Below are 17,393 nucleotides of genomic sequence, written 5' to 3' on the forward strand. Positions count from 1 at the left end.
GGCCCTAACTGGGGACCATTGTCTACTATGATTCTTTGGGGAAGTGAAAAATGTACAAAACATATATCAATGAGTTTCCTCACTATTAAATTCCATGCTTACTAACCGAGTAGGAATTGTTACACCCTGGCCACCATCACCCCCAGCGAGAATAGCACAGGCTAGTTTCCCGAGGGTTGCTCATAGGGCAGAATGGCATTCATCTCGCTCTGTTGAGATTCCATTTGTCTACCCTTGGGTGTGTGACCTGGTTTGGTGAACCATTTTACCTCATCGAGTGCGTTGAGTATGGTATCCATACCTCGTGGGCTGAAGTGAACCAGGTCGGGTCTCATGTTTTGACCGTAACCCATGGTTTCTTCGAACAGCGACATGTTCATTTCTTGGCCCTTGTGCACAAATTTCGATGAGGAATCCAGAACTCTTACATTGCTATTATCATCAAGGGATAATATTTTTGCAATTAGTGAGTCATACATGGCCCAGAACCTGTGTCGGTTCTCATTGGCTAACCTGGGAACTGGTGGAGGAGTCAGAACAATGACCTTCTGAGCACCTTTCCTCTTTAGGGTGTAAATGATATCCTGGAGGTTCCGGAACACCTGGTTGGTGTCCTTCCCTCGGAGCATATCATTTGTGGATACCATTAATAACACATTTTTATGTACACACTTTTCCCTTCTCAAAGCACTGAGCAACTGCGCTGAGGTTTGTCCAGATATGCAAAGTCCGATGTGGTAATTACCATCACTGTCTCTTTGGACAGGATACCCGAATTTTCTTTGCGCAAGACGTGACAACATTGAGTCACCTACTGCCTGATATTGATTTATCAGTGGAGTGTGCTTGCATGAATCTGAACATTGTGGGATAGGTTTAGGTTTGGCATCGCCCTTCCCCACGTCAGGACGTTGCCTACCTAGTTTCCCTGGTTGTGCACATTTGGATGCACCTCAGCGAGATGCTCGGAAGACCCGTGTGAGCTGGCGGAACTCTTACGCTGGGACGTTCCACCCTTTCTCCGGTCTACCTTTCTGTTCGGGTACTCCTTAGGCCGGGAGCCCCTCGCAGATTTGCACATGTGAGCGTCCTCCTTTTTGGACGAACCGCTCGCTTCACCCTGACCACGACTCACATAGGTCCGGTTAATGCGAGTCGTGGTTTTCCCATAATTGGGTCGTGCTGGCCTTGCAACTTCCCTCTCAGGATATTGTGGCACTTGCACACTCTCATACCGAAGTATGGAGTTGGCCACCTCCTGAAGAGAGACGAAGGGAGCCAGGATTAACTGGTCCTTCAAGCTGCGCGGCAGCTGTTGCACAACGTGGGTGAAAACCTGGTTGTCGGCGATTTCTGGCAACGCAAGCCTAATCATTTTGACTTGGCGCCAGAAATATTTGTGCACTGATCTATGCTGGGATGGGTTGTACCTTTCGTTGAGAGCCTTCGCAAGGGAAGAAGCTCTCCACCCATCCCCTTGGAAATATGAGAGGAACTGCCTTTTAAAATCTGAGTAGGACTTGAACTTTCGTTCGTTCCTCTCGTACCACTGCCCTGCCTCGTCCCGTAGACAGAACGAGATTATTTGGAGGGCATCCGCCAAATCTACCTCCAGGAGAGTGAGATCTCTCTCAAACTCCTGCACAAAATCGGAGGCCAGCCTGTTCCCCTGCCCGTTAAAGGTTGGGAGCTGTTTGAGATCAGCAAACCTAACCCTAGGTTTGCTCTTGTTCCTCCTCCGGTTCTTCCTCTTCCTCTGGCTGCGGACTTCGGCGTCCGAGCTTTCGGAATTGGATTCCGGGGAGTTATCAAGTGGGTGGTACTTGTTAGGGGGAGACACATAGCCACTACTCTGGTCAGAGCTTTCGCAACCCTTAGGTCGTCGTTTGGCTTGGTACAAGGCCTGGTGGACAGACACATTCCGTGCAGGTGAGACGGGCTTGTTGGCTGACGTAAGTGGAAGGGTGGACTGAGTAATTCGTCTCTCCATCCCCTCCAGGCAAGCAAGAATCCTCATCAGGCTTGCATCGTCAGACCTTTGTTCTGCTGGCAGCTGCTCCTCACCAACCCTTTGTTGTGAGGAGGTGCGCTGCTCAGTGACTTGGCCCTCGGAAATGCATACATGCGAGCTGCGGCCTTCCGCCTGACAGTTCGGCATTTCCTTCCTCACTTGCTCGAGAACCCTGTTCTCGATCGTGACCATGTGGTCACTGCAAGTGAGCTCTCTGCATATATTTTCTAGGGCATCTAACCTCCCTAGAATCTGAGCTGTGGTGGTCTGATTGTCACCGCCTTGCACTTCGCCAACGAGTTCCCTCAGTTGCGAAATCTGGCCTGACACTTGTGTAAAATCCCTTTCTAACCTTGACTCTAAGTCATTACATTGGATCTCTATTTGGTTAATTCTATTGGTGTTGGACGCTACTTGCTTTGTTAACAATTCTGAGGTCTTCGTGGTGGCATTGTGGATGGAGTCCAGTCTGGCCTGGAATTCCGTCCTTACGGCTTCAAGTTTCCTATTTACTTCCGCCGATGCCTTGGCAAATTCCCTACCCTGAGCATCAATTTTCTGACCCTGTGCATCGAGTTTCTGACCCTGCGCATCAAGTTTCTGACTAACCTTTTCAGAGACTTTCGCTTGCTCCTGGAGCATTGCCACAATGAGGTCAAGTTGGGGGTTACTACTGGTACTTGCACTACTGTTGGGTGGGAACCCACGACCTGCTGGCCGTTCCAGCGACCTTGATCTGGTATTCATATTTGGGGAGTGCCGGTGCTAAGTCTCATAATCTTGCGATCCGCGCTTGCGAGAGAGACAAAAGACAGACGATATATTCGGGAGTCGAATGGCTTCGTCTACGCGGCTGGTCCAGGGATACGTGCCTCCAGGTTACGTTGCCGAACGATAGGATAGGTTAACCTAACCTACTCACCCACTCTGGGCTTGATTGAACCTATGAAACTACTCTGCTGTGCAACCTGGACGCACCCATCCCCGTGCAGCTCTACGCTGTCCTCCAGTGACCATTAACATGGAGGATGTCCCCAGTAGACCAGCATCCATTCCGAGGAATGATTGCTGGTTTATCATAGGGACTTTCAGCGTAGTTATTCCGGAGCGAGAGGTACGCTTCCCGGACTTACCCGCCCAAATATGAATTGATAAATCAAGATGTTGGAAAGACACATTTAATATTCCGAGTAATATCACTTTTAACTATATACAAGCACTGCACAAACTTATAAGATTATTTTTACACTTGGAACCAACAAAATGGGTAACAAAAGCATTGTACTTACATATTCTGCATTCACCTTATCACACCTGGGCCTTGTTGCACACACTTGTCACTCCAACTATAAATGGGGAGATTTTCTGTGAATTTACACTAAAAATATAGCGGTATCTTAAGACATATGGGTAATGTCTTGCAAATGAACTGTTTCAGGGAGCTATATCACAAAGGATGTGCCGATTAATTATGGATGTCTTTGGATACAAAGCATCATGGTTTCCTGAAGGCTTATTGTCCTCACCATGTGGTTTTGAGAATTTCAGAATTTTCATGGATATTGGTTCCATGCACTTTAAGGCACTTCAAGTGCTGTAATTCGTCCATATTATACACTACAGGACTATTCCCAAGCACTTATTAGATATTTCACACAATGGTGACTCCATTGTCCTCTCTCCACTGGCCTACTCTGGCCCAAAACTTGGAGCGATGTTCACTGTACCAACTGTTAGCAAGAAGTGAAAACAAGATGGCTTCCTCTCATGTTAAAAGCTATCTCAGACTCATTGTCTGGTAGCCACGCCCATGAGGCCATCTGATTGGTTCACAGCACCTTGGGTTACTTGCCTTTATCAAGTACCTTGAGAAGCCCAATAGATGGCAGTCTAGTCAGGGCTAGTTCCACTGACTCTCACCAGATGGCTCTGGTGCTGTGAGACCGATTGTCTTTTGTCCAAAAACATCGATTTTTTGATGTTTTTGTGGTTTATTTGTACTAATAATTGTGACTTGCAGTTATTTTCAGGGAAAGCAAGTTAATTTGTGCTTGCACAAATATTATCCTGAAAATATCTGTATTAATAAAAAATTGCATGAAAAGTAACATGTGCTCTCTGAATTCTATCTATCAACAAAAGGTTGTTTTTTTGATAACCAATGAATTTTGGTCTGGGGCTTATTATTTACTTAATATTTTGATGTTTTATCATACTTTTACTAATTAGGCCTAATTTCTGTTAATCTTAACCTATCTGGGAATGTCTATTCCTATTAATTCTACCTGAATTGAATTGGCCTTGTACTTTGGTTGGAGTGGAGTGCTGCCTGTATGTATTGGGGATGTATACCCAACCTTTGGTTGGTTATAGTTATTATTATTAAGAAGAAAATTTGAAAAAGTTCTTATTTTTCCTTTGTTACGCCTGTTGTATTATTATGGAATAGATTTATAAAAGTGGCTATAACTTCTAAACTACCGCATCTTTTTCAAAAATTTTAGAATCAAGAATGAGTAAAAAGCAACATTTTAAGCAGTGTCCGGCAATTGAGGATTCAGGGGGGATGTTAGGGTAAAGGCCCCATTGTCTAAGTTCAGTTCTGTCTTTTTTCTTCATTAGTTTACGTCTAAAGGTTAACCAGTTATTTAATTTTCCACTCTAAAAATAAACAACGTAGTTATATTAATTTAAAATATTCTAAAGTGGTTTGGAAAGTATTTCCAAATGCTTAGAAAACTGCAGGAATATGATTTGTCAAAGTTAGTATAAATTCTGTTAGTATTGTTATATTTTGGTTACTACTGTACTATGCCGTTACCGTCCAATATCAATTAATATGTCCCATCCTTAATTCAGGAGACAAACATGTTTCACCAAGAGCTAAAATAATTTTTAGAGAAATTGAATAACATATACACACATTGGTTAAAATTTTAGACATGCAGAAAAATACATATATTTACCTGTAATAAAATCAGGGCAAGGACAAAAAGCACAAAAACAAAGATTATCAAGAGGCTATAAATGTTTTTGGAAATATATCCCATCATCAGGATGAAAGAAAGGAAGAAAGAAAAAATAATAACAATAGTAATTAAAAAACAGCACACGCATGCACTAAAATGGTGTGATTATATCTTGAGACTCAATTTTTGTGCTTTCTGATTATTGTTATTTTAATAATATTTCTGTTGCTATCTGGTCTGATTTGATTTTGATTTTTTGTTTGTTTACTTGTGTATCTGAAGTAAATTGTTGTATTACAGGAAAGATTTATTGAAATGGTTTATAGGGCTTCAGCTGCAAGAATACTGCCACTTATTTCAGGAGAATCAGGACACTGCTTGGTTAGACAAGGTTGATCGTCGTTACGCATGGCTTAAGAAGCATTTGATAGAATTCGAAGAGAAATTTGGTCCAATGTTTCCTCCAGATTGGGAGGTATCAGAACGAATAACTGTGGAATTTTGTGAAATTACAAGGTAAACATTACTAGTTGCTTTTATGTATATATCTAGAGGAATACATTTTAAAAAATATGTATGATATATACGAAGTTGGTTAAAAGGATAATATGGTTCTCAAAAGATCGGGAGCACTGATATCCCAAGACAACGTCTATATATATACACAAAGTTGGTTAAAAGGATAAAATAGGAAGGTTGATCTACAGATTCTATCACGATATCAGCCACTTTAGTTCCATTAATCTTCTGTTTAAAGCCAGTCTCTCAAGACAAGAGTGGCGCTGGTTCTCAAAAGGTTGGGAGCATGTAGAGAACTGATATCCCAAGACAACGTCTTCATCATTCACCACCAGGAAAGCTCTCTCTCAATTTCAGTTTAATAGTGCCAAGAATTTAAACTATCATACATATTTTTTATATACATATATATATATATATATATATATATATTTTTAATGTTTTAAACTTCTTGGAAAACCTGAAAAAGACATAGGAAATAAGGCCAAAGCATTGTGTAATGTAAACTGAACCACTTGTAAGTATTTTTCTTATTGTAACACACTGGTAATGAATTATTTTTCTTGCAGTTTACAGTTTTTACAAACACATCAACACAATTTTTACTACTGTGTTTCAAAGGCAACAGATCCCGTTGCTCTAGCACTGGCAGGGACAACTCCACGCAGGTAAAACAGCGATAGCAAAAAATCAGGCAAGGCCAGGCCAGCTCGGTAGCTCAGTGGTTAGAGCAATGCCACTGTATGCCAGAGACCTGGGTTTGAGTCCTGGTCGAGCCTCCATTTGTCGCTGAAATTTATTTCTACGTAGTACATATCCTGTATGTGCCTAATCTTCAATATTCCACAATTTTTACTGTTTCAGGAGAACACATGCTCCCTTCATCAGAAATTTATTTCTAGTTTCAATAGTAGATAATAATAATAATAATATTTTTAAAACTAGATACATATAAATGTCTGATCAAGCGAGCTTGTGTTCTTCCGAAATGTAACATTGAAAATTGTGTTTATGTGCTTGCAAGAACTGTAAACTGCAAGAAAAATAATTCTACAATGCAAGCAATATGTACATACAAGGAGGAATGTTAATGAAACACTGAAGAAAGTGGAAGTGTTTATTTTATAGTTGTGGTTAAGATAAAATTTCTGCTTTTTGAAATTGATTACCAAAGCTTATTGTTTTTCAAGCTAATTTTCTCCCTAAGTCTTGTTTTGTGATGCTATTGAAATCTCTGTTCATATTTTAAGGAATGAGCTGTCTAAGTTAATGTCAAAACGGCAGGGCGAGATAAATGTAAAGCTCCTACTGTTTGCTATCCAGCGTACAACAAATTTTGAGAGCTTATTGTCCAGGCGATTTAGTGGAGTAACATTGGAGGAAGCAGAGAAGGTTGCACATGAAGGAAGGGCATCTCAGGTATTCAATGTATTAATTTTTTGTTATTATATAGAAGGGGAGTGCAATAAGTGTCCAGGGTAACATGGAAGGACTGCAGGCAGGTCAATAACAACACCAGGTTATTCAGCTTAGTTGTTGTGAAAGGCAATGAAACAAATCAAAATTGGAAAGGAGACCTGTTCATTGATTTAACCAAAACATGAATGTCCCGGAATACATGCCTTCAAAAAACATTTTCAATTTAGGAAACATTCAAGTCTGATAGAGCCAGATCTGGAGAATAAGGTGGATGACAAAGCAGTCCATTTTCTGCATTGGTAGATTTACCTTGTGGTTGGGAATGTTGTCTTCCAGAAACTTATGAACGTCATATTTTGAGCTGCCATCACTTATCCAACTTGCAGTGAGAAAATTGTTTGACTGCCCACATAATATACATGAAAACAGTCTCTATTGCATTAATATCAATAGGGATCACAGAAGGCAACTACAAGACTTACCACAAAACATTGCAGTAGTCAGTGAATTCATGTACCTTGGATCATTAGTTTCTGCTCAGAAATAAAATGTGGATAGAAATTGTTCAGTCAGGATATTTTCATGCTAACCTTCAAGTAGGATATAATGTGTTTTTATTGCTTTTATTGATAAATCCTGACATCATTGAGCATTTTCTATTATGATGTCATCCAAATGTCACAATAAAAATAACCTTTTCTGTAATAGTGCCACTGTGTAGATTTCAGATCTAATTGCTGCACAACGGGCTTTGTTGAAAATTTTGAATTAATCAAGATGACGTCCCAATAGAGATGTCTCAAAACACTTAACATGAGATTTAATTATGTTTTATGCACTAACATTAGCATAATTTTAGTAAGTTTACCAATTCGACAATATTGAGTCAGTGATGCATTACTAAGGACAGAAATAAGTGGATTACTGATCTCCAACCAACATATTGTACTCTCTCTGAGTATAGAAAAAACTTTATCTATTAGACTTTCATTATTAAAAGCAAACAATTTGTGTTAACTGTCATTTAGGAAAACTCAAAATATTGCAACTATGGTGCTTTAGTCAACATTATTGTACTGGCGAATATGTAGGTTGGCCATTTAGAGTTTATTTTACATACAGTTTTACGTACAACAAACATGTAAGAAATTGCACTATCCATCATTTGAAATAACATTAAATGAATAAATTTTACAATGTTAATTTCACATTTAGTTTCCATCAAAACTTATATATGTATATTTGTAATTGCCAACCTCGCATGTTCAAATCTCACCCAGCGCATAGGTGTTTTTTTGCGAGTGTCCCTTCATCAATTTCATCATATCATATATCATTCATTCTCATCATTAGAGACTGGATTTTAAAGGGAAAAAATCTAAAAAGAACAAAAAAGGGACTAGCATTTTTGCACTCCACTACAAATACTATTTTAATTGAGTGCGCAGTATATACCATTCATATTGTGCTTTCATTTAAAATAATATTTTTAGTGGAGTGCAAAAATAAACTATAATCCATTTCATTTCCTTTTTTTGAAGGTAAAGTACAGTGAATAATTTTACCTTCCATTTCGTTGATATCGTCCTTGCAGTAGCTTACCACATTCCATAGCTTGTGGCCACTTGTACCTGGCTTCGCCATTTCACTGACACTCAATACTGTTACACAGTTAAGTTAAAACTATTCTAAAAAAACTTTACAATACAAGTCTAAATCTAGCAGATATGTACATTTTCAACCCAACAGGCATGCCACTTACAATACATTTGTTGCTCCGTAAGCCCATATTGCATTGTTTCAACAATCGCTGCAATGTACTCCCAACACTCATGGAGGAAGGACCAAGATGTTTTTTTTTTTAAAAGGGAAAAAAGGAATGTGGGCTGAAAAACTAGTCAATAAAGGGACGAGAAAGGAAAATGTCTTAAAAAAAGGGAAGCCGAAACCATGTAATCTTGTTGATGTAAGATAATTATCAACATTGTTGTTCTTTATTCCATGATCAGTGTTGAGAAATAAGAAAGGGCGTACTTCCCTTTAAAATCCAATCTCTAGTCATCATCGTGATTAGCCAAAAGTGGCAGAAAGAGCGACGCTAAATAACTGAAATCAAATCATATTTGTAACTTTGTTAAGATATGTTGGGTCTCTGCTCCTGTTGGCTATTGTGATGCTGGGAATGAAATGGTGATCATGTGAAATTGATGAACCAATACTCAAGAAATGAACTCCAATTTCCATTCTAGGAATCTAACTTGGAAACCTCTGATGATACTGACACATATCATTTACTCTACCCGATTGACATAGATTTGTCATCCACCTGTAGCTATTTATGTCAATTAAGTTCTTTCCAACAACAACACTTTAACATTCCAAGAAGGTTATACATGTTTCCAATTTCTTGCAGTCGCAATCAACCAATCCATTCATAGGCTCCGCTTCTGAGCAGGAACAGAAGTCAACCAACCCATTCGAAGAGGATTTGGAAGAAGAGGATAAAGAGAAAGAGCCCAAAACTCCCCGGACACGACCAACAATAAAATTGAAGATTTCTCCTTTCCACGGCATCATCAGTCGATGCTTTGAGCCATATTTGTATATTTACATAGAAAGTCTTGATAAGTAAGAGCATGTATATAACAACACTTCAATCTCCATACATCATGAGTGTAGCTATAAGTAGAGTCATTTTTTTAATTTTTTGGTGTGTAGAATTTATTTCCCAATCTTTGAAAATGGTTCACAGTTGTCAATCAAAAGATTAAAGTTGTTTAATATGCACTAAGACAAAATCAAATGTATATGATCAGTTGTGTGCCCAGGATTTTCATGTAGAGTGGAGGGGGGGAGGGTGTTACATATACTTTTTTTTGTAGTCTGTCCTCATTTTACCATTTTTTCTGTCTTTGACGTTACTTTTTACAGAAGTATGACCCCCTCCTTGAGCAAGACACTATATATGGTATCAAAAGTGACGTGAAATATGTCTTCAACTATGAAAAGAATATTCATGCAATACATTTTTGTCAGGTTGAATGTATGAATTGATTTATAGTGTATTTTTGTGTGCTTTTCAAAAGCAGTAAATGCAAATGACTTTTCATTAGGGAACAACATATGGTAGAGATGGGACAGTAATTGGTAGCTGATTGGAATTGGCCAATGCAGGCATATTGTTATTGGTACAGTTGGTGATAATTCAATATTTCTATAAGTAACTAACACTGTTTTGCTTTAAAATATTCACTAATCCACATGAGATAATCATATAATAAAAAAATCCATTTCTTCCTGTAATATTGTTGCAAAAATAAAGAGAATTATGTATTTGCATAATTTACAGGATATTTAAACTGCTAAAATGTTGTCTTGCAGCATTTTTGTAGACTTTCTTCGACACCTGAATTCTGGAAAAATATCGGCCATTGTTGATGATTACCGTATTTTCACGTGTATAATGCGCACCCTGGATTTTGATGGGAAAAAGTTACAAAAAATTATATCTCGTATATAAAGCACAGTATAATCCAGGTTCAAGAAATAGCTTTCTTAGTTGTAGGTTGTAAAGCTTTTGCTATGCCGATCAAAAGTGAATGACATGTGGACCAAGAGGAGTTAAACTTTTATACATGGTTTTGCTCATTTTCTCTTTACTTTTTCTAAAAAAAAACAACTTCAAAATATATAATTTTTCCATGACTAATGTAACATTTTTAAGAGGCACATTCAGGACCCTCAAACTAGCAGTGGTAGCACAGCACAAGATTTCTTTCATTAAGGCATTTACACACTCCATATATGTCATATTATTTGGCCAGTAATACATTTTAATTATTATTTTCTTTTTCTTATCTTTTCTTTCATCCAAAGTACCACAAAAATCACATTGTTTCTTCATTTTGTGATGAGCTTATTTCAACCGCATTGCATATTAGTGTCGCCATCTTGAATGGAATACTGTTGCCATATTCAGAAACTACAGAATTTAAGCTTTACAATGTAAACATGAAAAATGAATGCAAAGGAAAGTAAAGTGCTCCCCTGTGCTTAGCACTACGCCATGAAGGCGTATAGGGGGTGTTGGGGTAATGCCCCACACTTTCTTGATCCGGTCATGAGTGGGGGTGATGTGATCAGCATCATGCCCCTGGCCGCCTTTACCCCCCAGGGTTTCCCCCAGGTACCCATGTCATTCGATTCTGGGTGGGTGCCGGAGCTGCTTCTAACGTTAGAAAAGTTTCCGGATTTGAACCGGCCCGGGATCGAACCCGGGACCTTGAGCATGGTAGTCAGACGCATTACCGACTGAGCCACCGCAGCCACTGAAAAATGAATGCAAGTGTCACAAAATCATGGAATGACACAGTACGGTTTCATGTTGGCACTCCGAATTATTCTGAGCATAATGCGCACCATGATTTTTGGGGGCAACAATTTTGGAAAAAAGTGCACATTATATATGAGTAAATACGGTAAATTCCATCTTATACTTTCTGACACCAATACATTAGTATTGTCTAAATACCCAGTCCCCCATTGCCACAGCCACTTGGTTACATTAACTAAGGAAGTGAATGAAAAATTCAGGTTTTCATGGAAATTTTTATATTATATTGGTGGGATATCACTTGCTGGTTTCAGTAAACTTTATATTTGTACTTTATCAGTATTAGGGAAGCTTCTGTAACAGTCCATATATGATGATATATTTAATTATACTAAATGGGGAACAATGTATAACATATGTTAATTTAGTTTTAAGAAAACTATGACTTGTTCACAAATATTGTGAAGATAATCATTCTCTGGAAGCATAATAGACTTTCAACTTAGAAATCATCTGCTTGATATTCTCAAAGAATCTCATAATTTTTTTTGCCAGGTTAAGGTTTGAGACACAGAATCAAATATAACTAATTTTCTTGAATATTTCCTGACTACAAACGATGAAGATAGTTTTTCAAGATATCACCTGCACGGTTTTTGGACCAGAAACCATGTGGTTGATGTCTTTAAGAAAACCTTTTCATGAAAATAATTTTGGGCTTAGAATACATTAGGTATGGTATGCTCATGTATGAATGATCCTTCTTCCAGAAGAGCTTACTTATGTGTTACATTTCTTTCTCAGGAATCTAGCCGACTTGATTGAGCAGTTTTCTCAGGACTTTAAGCAACGTGGTATTCCATCTGGAGAAAATGAAGGTAGCATAGTTCTTCCCAGTTGTGCCGACTTGTTCGTGTTCTACAAGAAGTGCATGGTCCAGTGTACCCAGCTGAGCACTGGCCAACCAATGCTTGGTCTAACAGCAACGTTCCAGAAATACCTTCGAGAATATGCTATTAAGTTATTGCAGAATAATCTACCCAAGTATGTAATATGGTCTTGGTGGTTGTTTAAGAGTTAGGAATTTTTGTGTTTTAGTTGGTTAGAAGTTTTTGTGTTTTAGTTGATGCTAAATTGTGTTGTAGAGGAACTTAGTATGAAGCTATGACCTCCCATCAAGAATCAATATATTTTCCTCCGAGTTTGCCTTTCGGTCTTCTATTAGAAGAAATGTTTGATCTTTTGCTTATTTTTTTGTCAATTTGCTATTCTTTTTGTGTTATTTTATTACTTTTAATTATTATTTTTTAATATCTTTTTGCTTATTATTATTATTGCATTTTCATTGTTGACAATTTCAGTGTAAAATGGCCATCTGTGATGTATCTGGAATTTTCTTAATAAATAAATAAATTTGTGACGTCATCATCCTTTGCTGTTTCGTGCCTCTGGCTGGCTCGGCATAGAAGTCAAGCCATTTCTTCTGGTCTTCCACCACTCCTCTTTTTCCTCTTCTCTTAACACTCTCATCCTCTTCTCCTAACACACTCCAGTATCTGCTCTTTCCACCGACATCTTGGTGTCCCCCTTGGCCTTATTCCCACTCCTTGTGCATTGTAAGCTCTCACTGCATCCATCCTCTTCTTGTGTCCGAACCATCTTATCTGTAAGGCATAACTTACACCACGTGCCATCATTTCATTAAGTAGTAGAGACCAGTTTGCCATGTACTTACTTGGTTCTCAAGCTTTCACCACATCATGTGGCTTCCTCTGGAGATAGGACAAGTATAGTAACGATTTAAGACATGGGAAGGTAAGTTAAAGGTTAAAAGGATAAAAAGTAAAAGACAAAGCAGTGCCCTGTCACTCCTTGCTACTCCAATTCTGACTGGCAACTGACTGTCCTATCCAATATGGCTGCCTGGCTGACAGGAAGTAAAGATGGCTGCACATCCTGTTGGTCATTTGTTTATTGTGATCTGATCGTCTGGATTCCACACTGAAACACTGCACTTTTTGTTGGTCTTTTTTTCTAATAATAATTGCCATCCTTTGTCTAATGGTCGTGCATGTTCATTTAAGTTGTGTGTTGTTTTTAAGATGGCAAATGACTCTCTTACATTCAGTTCAATTGGTCCTTTTACAAAAATGCAAATTTTTCACTTCCGCTGTTTTACGCGTGTGGAATTGTCTCTCGTCAGTGATACTGCAACATGATGTTTTCCTTTCCTACACAGATGACCACTCCACTCTGGAAAATACTAGGTACTGTGACGGCACCACTGTTTGAAGACCAACAGATTCTGGTGCAATATCACTGATGAGACAATTCTATATGCTTAAAAGAGTGGAAGCAACATATTAGGTGAAGCCATGGCTTGTTTGGTAGCTCAGTTGGTGGAGCAATGGCAAGGTGTGACAGAAATTCATGTTTGAGTCCAGGTCGAACCTGGTGAAATTTCTGTGTAGTACATCTAGTGTGTGTGCCAAATCAAGAGGTACCATTTGCCTACATATAGACTTGCTAATTTGCTATTCTCGACGTTGTTTCTTCATTTTTAATATTTGAAGTTTTAGCTGCTGCTTGTTATGATTTGACATACAGTGGTTATGTTGTAAATTTTTGTATTTTATTTTTGTTTCAAACAGAATATCATCATCCGGATCACAAGGAAGTATCACGAGGGACTTGCGTGACTTAAGTGGGATCATGCAGAACTTTCAGAGTTTGCTCAAGGAAGGAGAAATCACTCGATACACCAAGGAGGAACAGGCTCTTGTGTGCAGGTTTGTCTGATAAAATTAATAGAACATTTTTTGTGTGTTCTGTAATATATATAAAGCTGCCCAGGTATGCAGTCTAAAAAACAATCGTCCATTGGTATATTTTTCAAATCCCTTATCTCTCCTATTGAATTCTGCTCCCCCTATCTGGACCATGGCTTCAAAAACTATTATATACTCAGGGTTGCTAAGCATTTGGAAAACTGGGAAATGTCAGGGAAAAATCAGGGAAATGTCAGGGAATTTTGCAGATCATCTGGAATTTATATGCATTTTGGAGTCTGCAACAGAGAAAGTTGCAAAATGAACAAGCAGTTCACTTCCACTTCTGGATTCGGTTCTTGTGATTCCACTCCCAAAAAAGATTGAGTTTAGAAACTTGTTTGTTTCGTTCTGATTCTCAGTCTTCTGCAAAATTATTGTTCCTTTGAATTTGTGTAATAATTTTAACTTTTATAATACTAGAAAGAATATCAATGTAAAACTTGTAGTCCAGATATCAAATTGATAACTAAAGTACATTGACAATTTGATCACAATTATCGGAAGGGTGGGTGAAGATTGTGTTATTGTATAGATCTTTGTATTGTTGACATTTCCTAGAGAAATCCTATATGCAACAAAGAATTTTGCAGATTCTGTGAACTTATAAATGTAAGCAAAAAAAGCAGCATTTTCTACGACACTATAAATCTGCTAGAAAATAAAAAAAAATGTGTATTGTTTATGAACTTTTTTTTATATATATTGTGGAGATCTGTTATGGTGAAATAATGTACCTCTGTTACCTTAGCCTGAAGGCTAGATGCACGTGATAATAGCACCCAATATATTTGATGCTGATTGTAATTTTACATTTTATTCTTCGAATTTGCATGTGTTTTTGGGCATGTAGAATGAAATTTGCTAAAAAAAAGCTATGAAAGTGAATGTTCATAATAATTAATGGATTATATATTTAATTGAAAAAGGGTTCAAAAGCAAAAATCATTTTAATAAACATGTCTGGAAACATTTCATTTTTGGACTGGAAAACCTGCAAATGTCAGGAAATTTCATAATAAAAAAAACGTAGCTACCCTGATCCTGAATTGATTCTGCTCTCAACTTTTCTCATGCCGTTGATCATCATTGAATACATTCCCTGAGACACTTCCATGAAACTGATACAGTATTATGTCTGTGTTGAATATCCAACCACCACCCACTCATCGTAAAATAGCAGATATTAAATTTTTGCATAAAGTTATCAATGGCAAAATTAAAACAAAATTCATGATCAACCAATTTCATCTATGGGTACCAATATGGCCAACCTGCAATGTAGAGATCTTTCACAATCCCATTACAAGGATCTCCCTTCTACAACAGTCTCACTTATATAATAACCTGCATCCAAATGTTGGCATATTCTTACTAGAACACAGTATGTGGAATTTTTATTTTTTTCAATGCCATCTTGTATTGTTTTGTTTTGTTGCTATTGTTTTCCTGCTGATAATGTTTCAGTATAAAATGGTCGTTCTGTGCTGTATTTGAAACTTTAGGTAAATAAATAAATCAGTTGAATTGTATCAGCATTGAAACATATGTTGTTTCCGGAAAGAGATCATGCCCAAGATTTTTCATTCTACAGTATGTGTGAAAAGTCCCATGCCATAGGGCAAATTACAGTATTTGTTCAATATGTCTTCCGTCGATATACTAAGTTTACTGATTAATTTTCAAAGCTGCTCCTTGGTTATTGGTAGAAATTTCTTGTTATTTTCTGTTTAAAGTAACTTGAATGCTTACTTTATCATATCTTTTGCAGTGATTTATCCATGCACTGCCAACACTCCCCCAAAATTTCCTCAACACCCCTATTTTTTTTTTTTTTTTTTGCTAAGTCATATAGTCATTTTGGCTCTATTAAATATACCCTTACAACCCAAAATGCATATTTAAAAAAACTCCCTGATCTTTGGTACTTAACTCTGATGAAGTTTTTATTATTTTGTAGCATTTTAACAACAGCAGAATACTGCCTGGAAACTACGCAACAGCTGGGAGAAAAATTGAAGGAGAAAGTGGATCCACTTTTGAGAGATAAGATCGATCTTTCTGCTGAGCAAGATATTTTCCATAAGTACGTGAAAGAGAAAGAAATAAAGAAATTTACATGTTTTTTTTGTATTATAAAGTTTTATCTATTTAATTATGTTTTACAGCATTACGTTACATTGTTAAGTTACACCACACCATACACGACTATTTAGACATAAGTTACAGCGAGAAATTTTTGAGTGTCAGTAAACAAAAATATTAGAAGCTATAAGGATATTGAGGTGTGGTTTCATACCAGTAGGCCTCATGTTATGTATACAATGGAATTTTGGTTTTTATGTTACTCAGGTTGTATCTCCTAGAAAGCATACAATGCTGTTTTCTTGTAATGAAGGGGTCATGTCTTTAATTTCTGAGGGGAGGTACAGGTTTTTGTGATGGCATAGTGGTAACTTGCTGCCTTGTTGTCAAGGGGTTCTAGATTCGATACCTCGTGAAGTCATAGTGGTTCGATCCCAACTGTTTTCAGTACTGATTAGGAGAGGCATGCATATTTCGTTTTTGACGAAAACACGAAATGTGAAATAACACATTGTAATGTTAATTTTTCATGTTTCTGAAAGGTGTGAGGTGCATTTCCCTACCCTGTTTTGTCACGAAATGATGTAAAATGAACTGAAAAATGCGAAATAGACTCTTAAACACGAAACTTACTGACGCAACACTTTCTGAAGTATCCTGTAAGTTATTAAATTCATGGAAAATTGATTAATTCTGCTGCAAACATTTGAGAAGCAAAAATGGATCCCTTTATACAGGAATAATCTTAATATTCTGGTAATGATTTAATGTGCTATTAGAAGGGATATGTTTATTTTGTGTAATAGTGCAATTTTTAACTCAAATTAAGATTATATTCACATTTTTAAAAACCAAAATGTCATTTTGTATTATGCTTTTTTACCGCTATAACAGGGAAATTTCATTTTATTTACCGCTTTTTAACCTGAAATTGACTGTTTTTGTACCTAAATTTTGCTTTTTTATTTACCAAAAATATGTGCCTCTACTGATTAGCCTATCTGTGCATAAAGTGGACTTCAAGCAAACTTCAATTTTGCTCCTGTGGGAGATACAGTACAAGTTTACAGATATCACTTTAAACTGTAAGTGTAGTTGTGATTGGTTCGTTTGGGTCTAAAGTGAACTGGAGGACAAGATAATAACACTTAAAAATGAAGGAATTGCATAGAAAGTTTCATGAAAAATGAAGACTCTGGTGTGCCATGTCATTGAGGCCTGGTCTGTAT

General features: G+C 37.5%; 1 protein-coding gene across 1 annotated transcript in view; it reads left to right on the top strand.

The window, feature by feature from the left end:
• The window catches only part of Vps53 (vacuolar protein sorting 53), a 47,129-nt gene that overhangs the window by 15,799 nt on the left and 13,937 nt on the right, over window positions 1-17,393 (top strand). Inside the window, exons 6-11 of the mRNA XM_083128508.1 lie at window positions 5,281-5,496; window positions 6,750-6,918; window positions 9,332-9,546; window positions 12,056-12,295; window positions 13,903-14,040; window positions 16,040-16,165. Of these exons, the coding sequence (XP_082984634.1) occupies window positions 5,281-5,496; window positions 6,750-6,918; window positions 9,332-9,546; window positions 12,056-12,295; window positions 13,903-14,040; window positions 16,040-16,165 (1,104 nt within the window). The remainder of the gene's footprint in view (window positions 1-5,280; window positions 5,497-6,749; window positions 6,919-9,331; window positions 9,547-12,055; window positions 12,296-13,902; window positions 14,041-16,039; window positions 16,166-17,393) is intronic.

This window comes from Lepisma saccharinum, chromosome 9, assembly GCF_977018435.1.
Source record: "Lepisma saccharinum chromosome 9, izLepSacc3.1, whole genome shotgun sequence".
In the NCBI taxonomy this organism is placed as follows: domain Eukaryota; kingdom Metazoa; phylum Arthropoda; class Insecta; order Zygentoma; family Lepismatidae; genus Lepisma; species Lepisma saccharinum.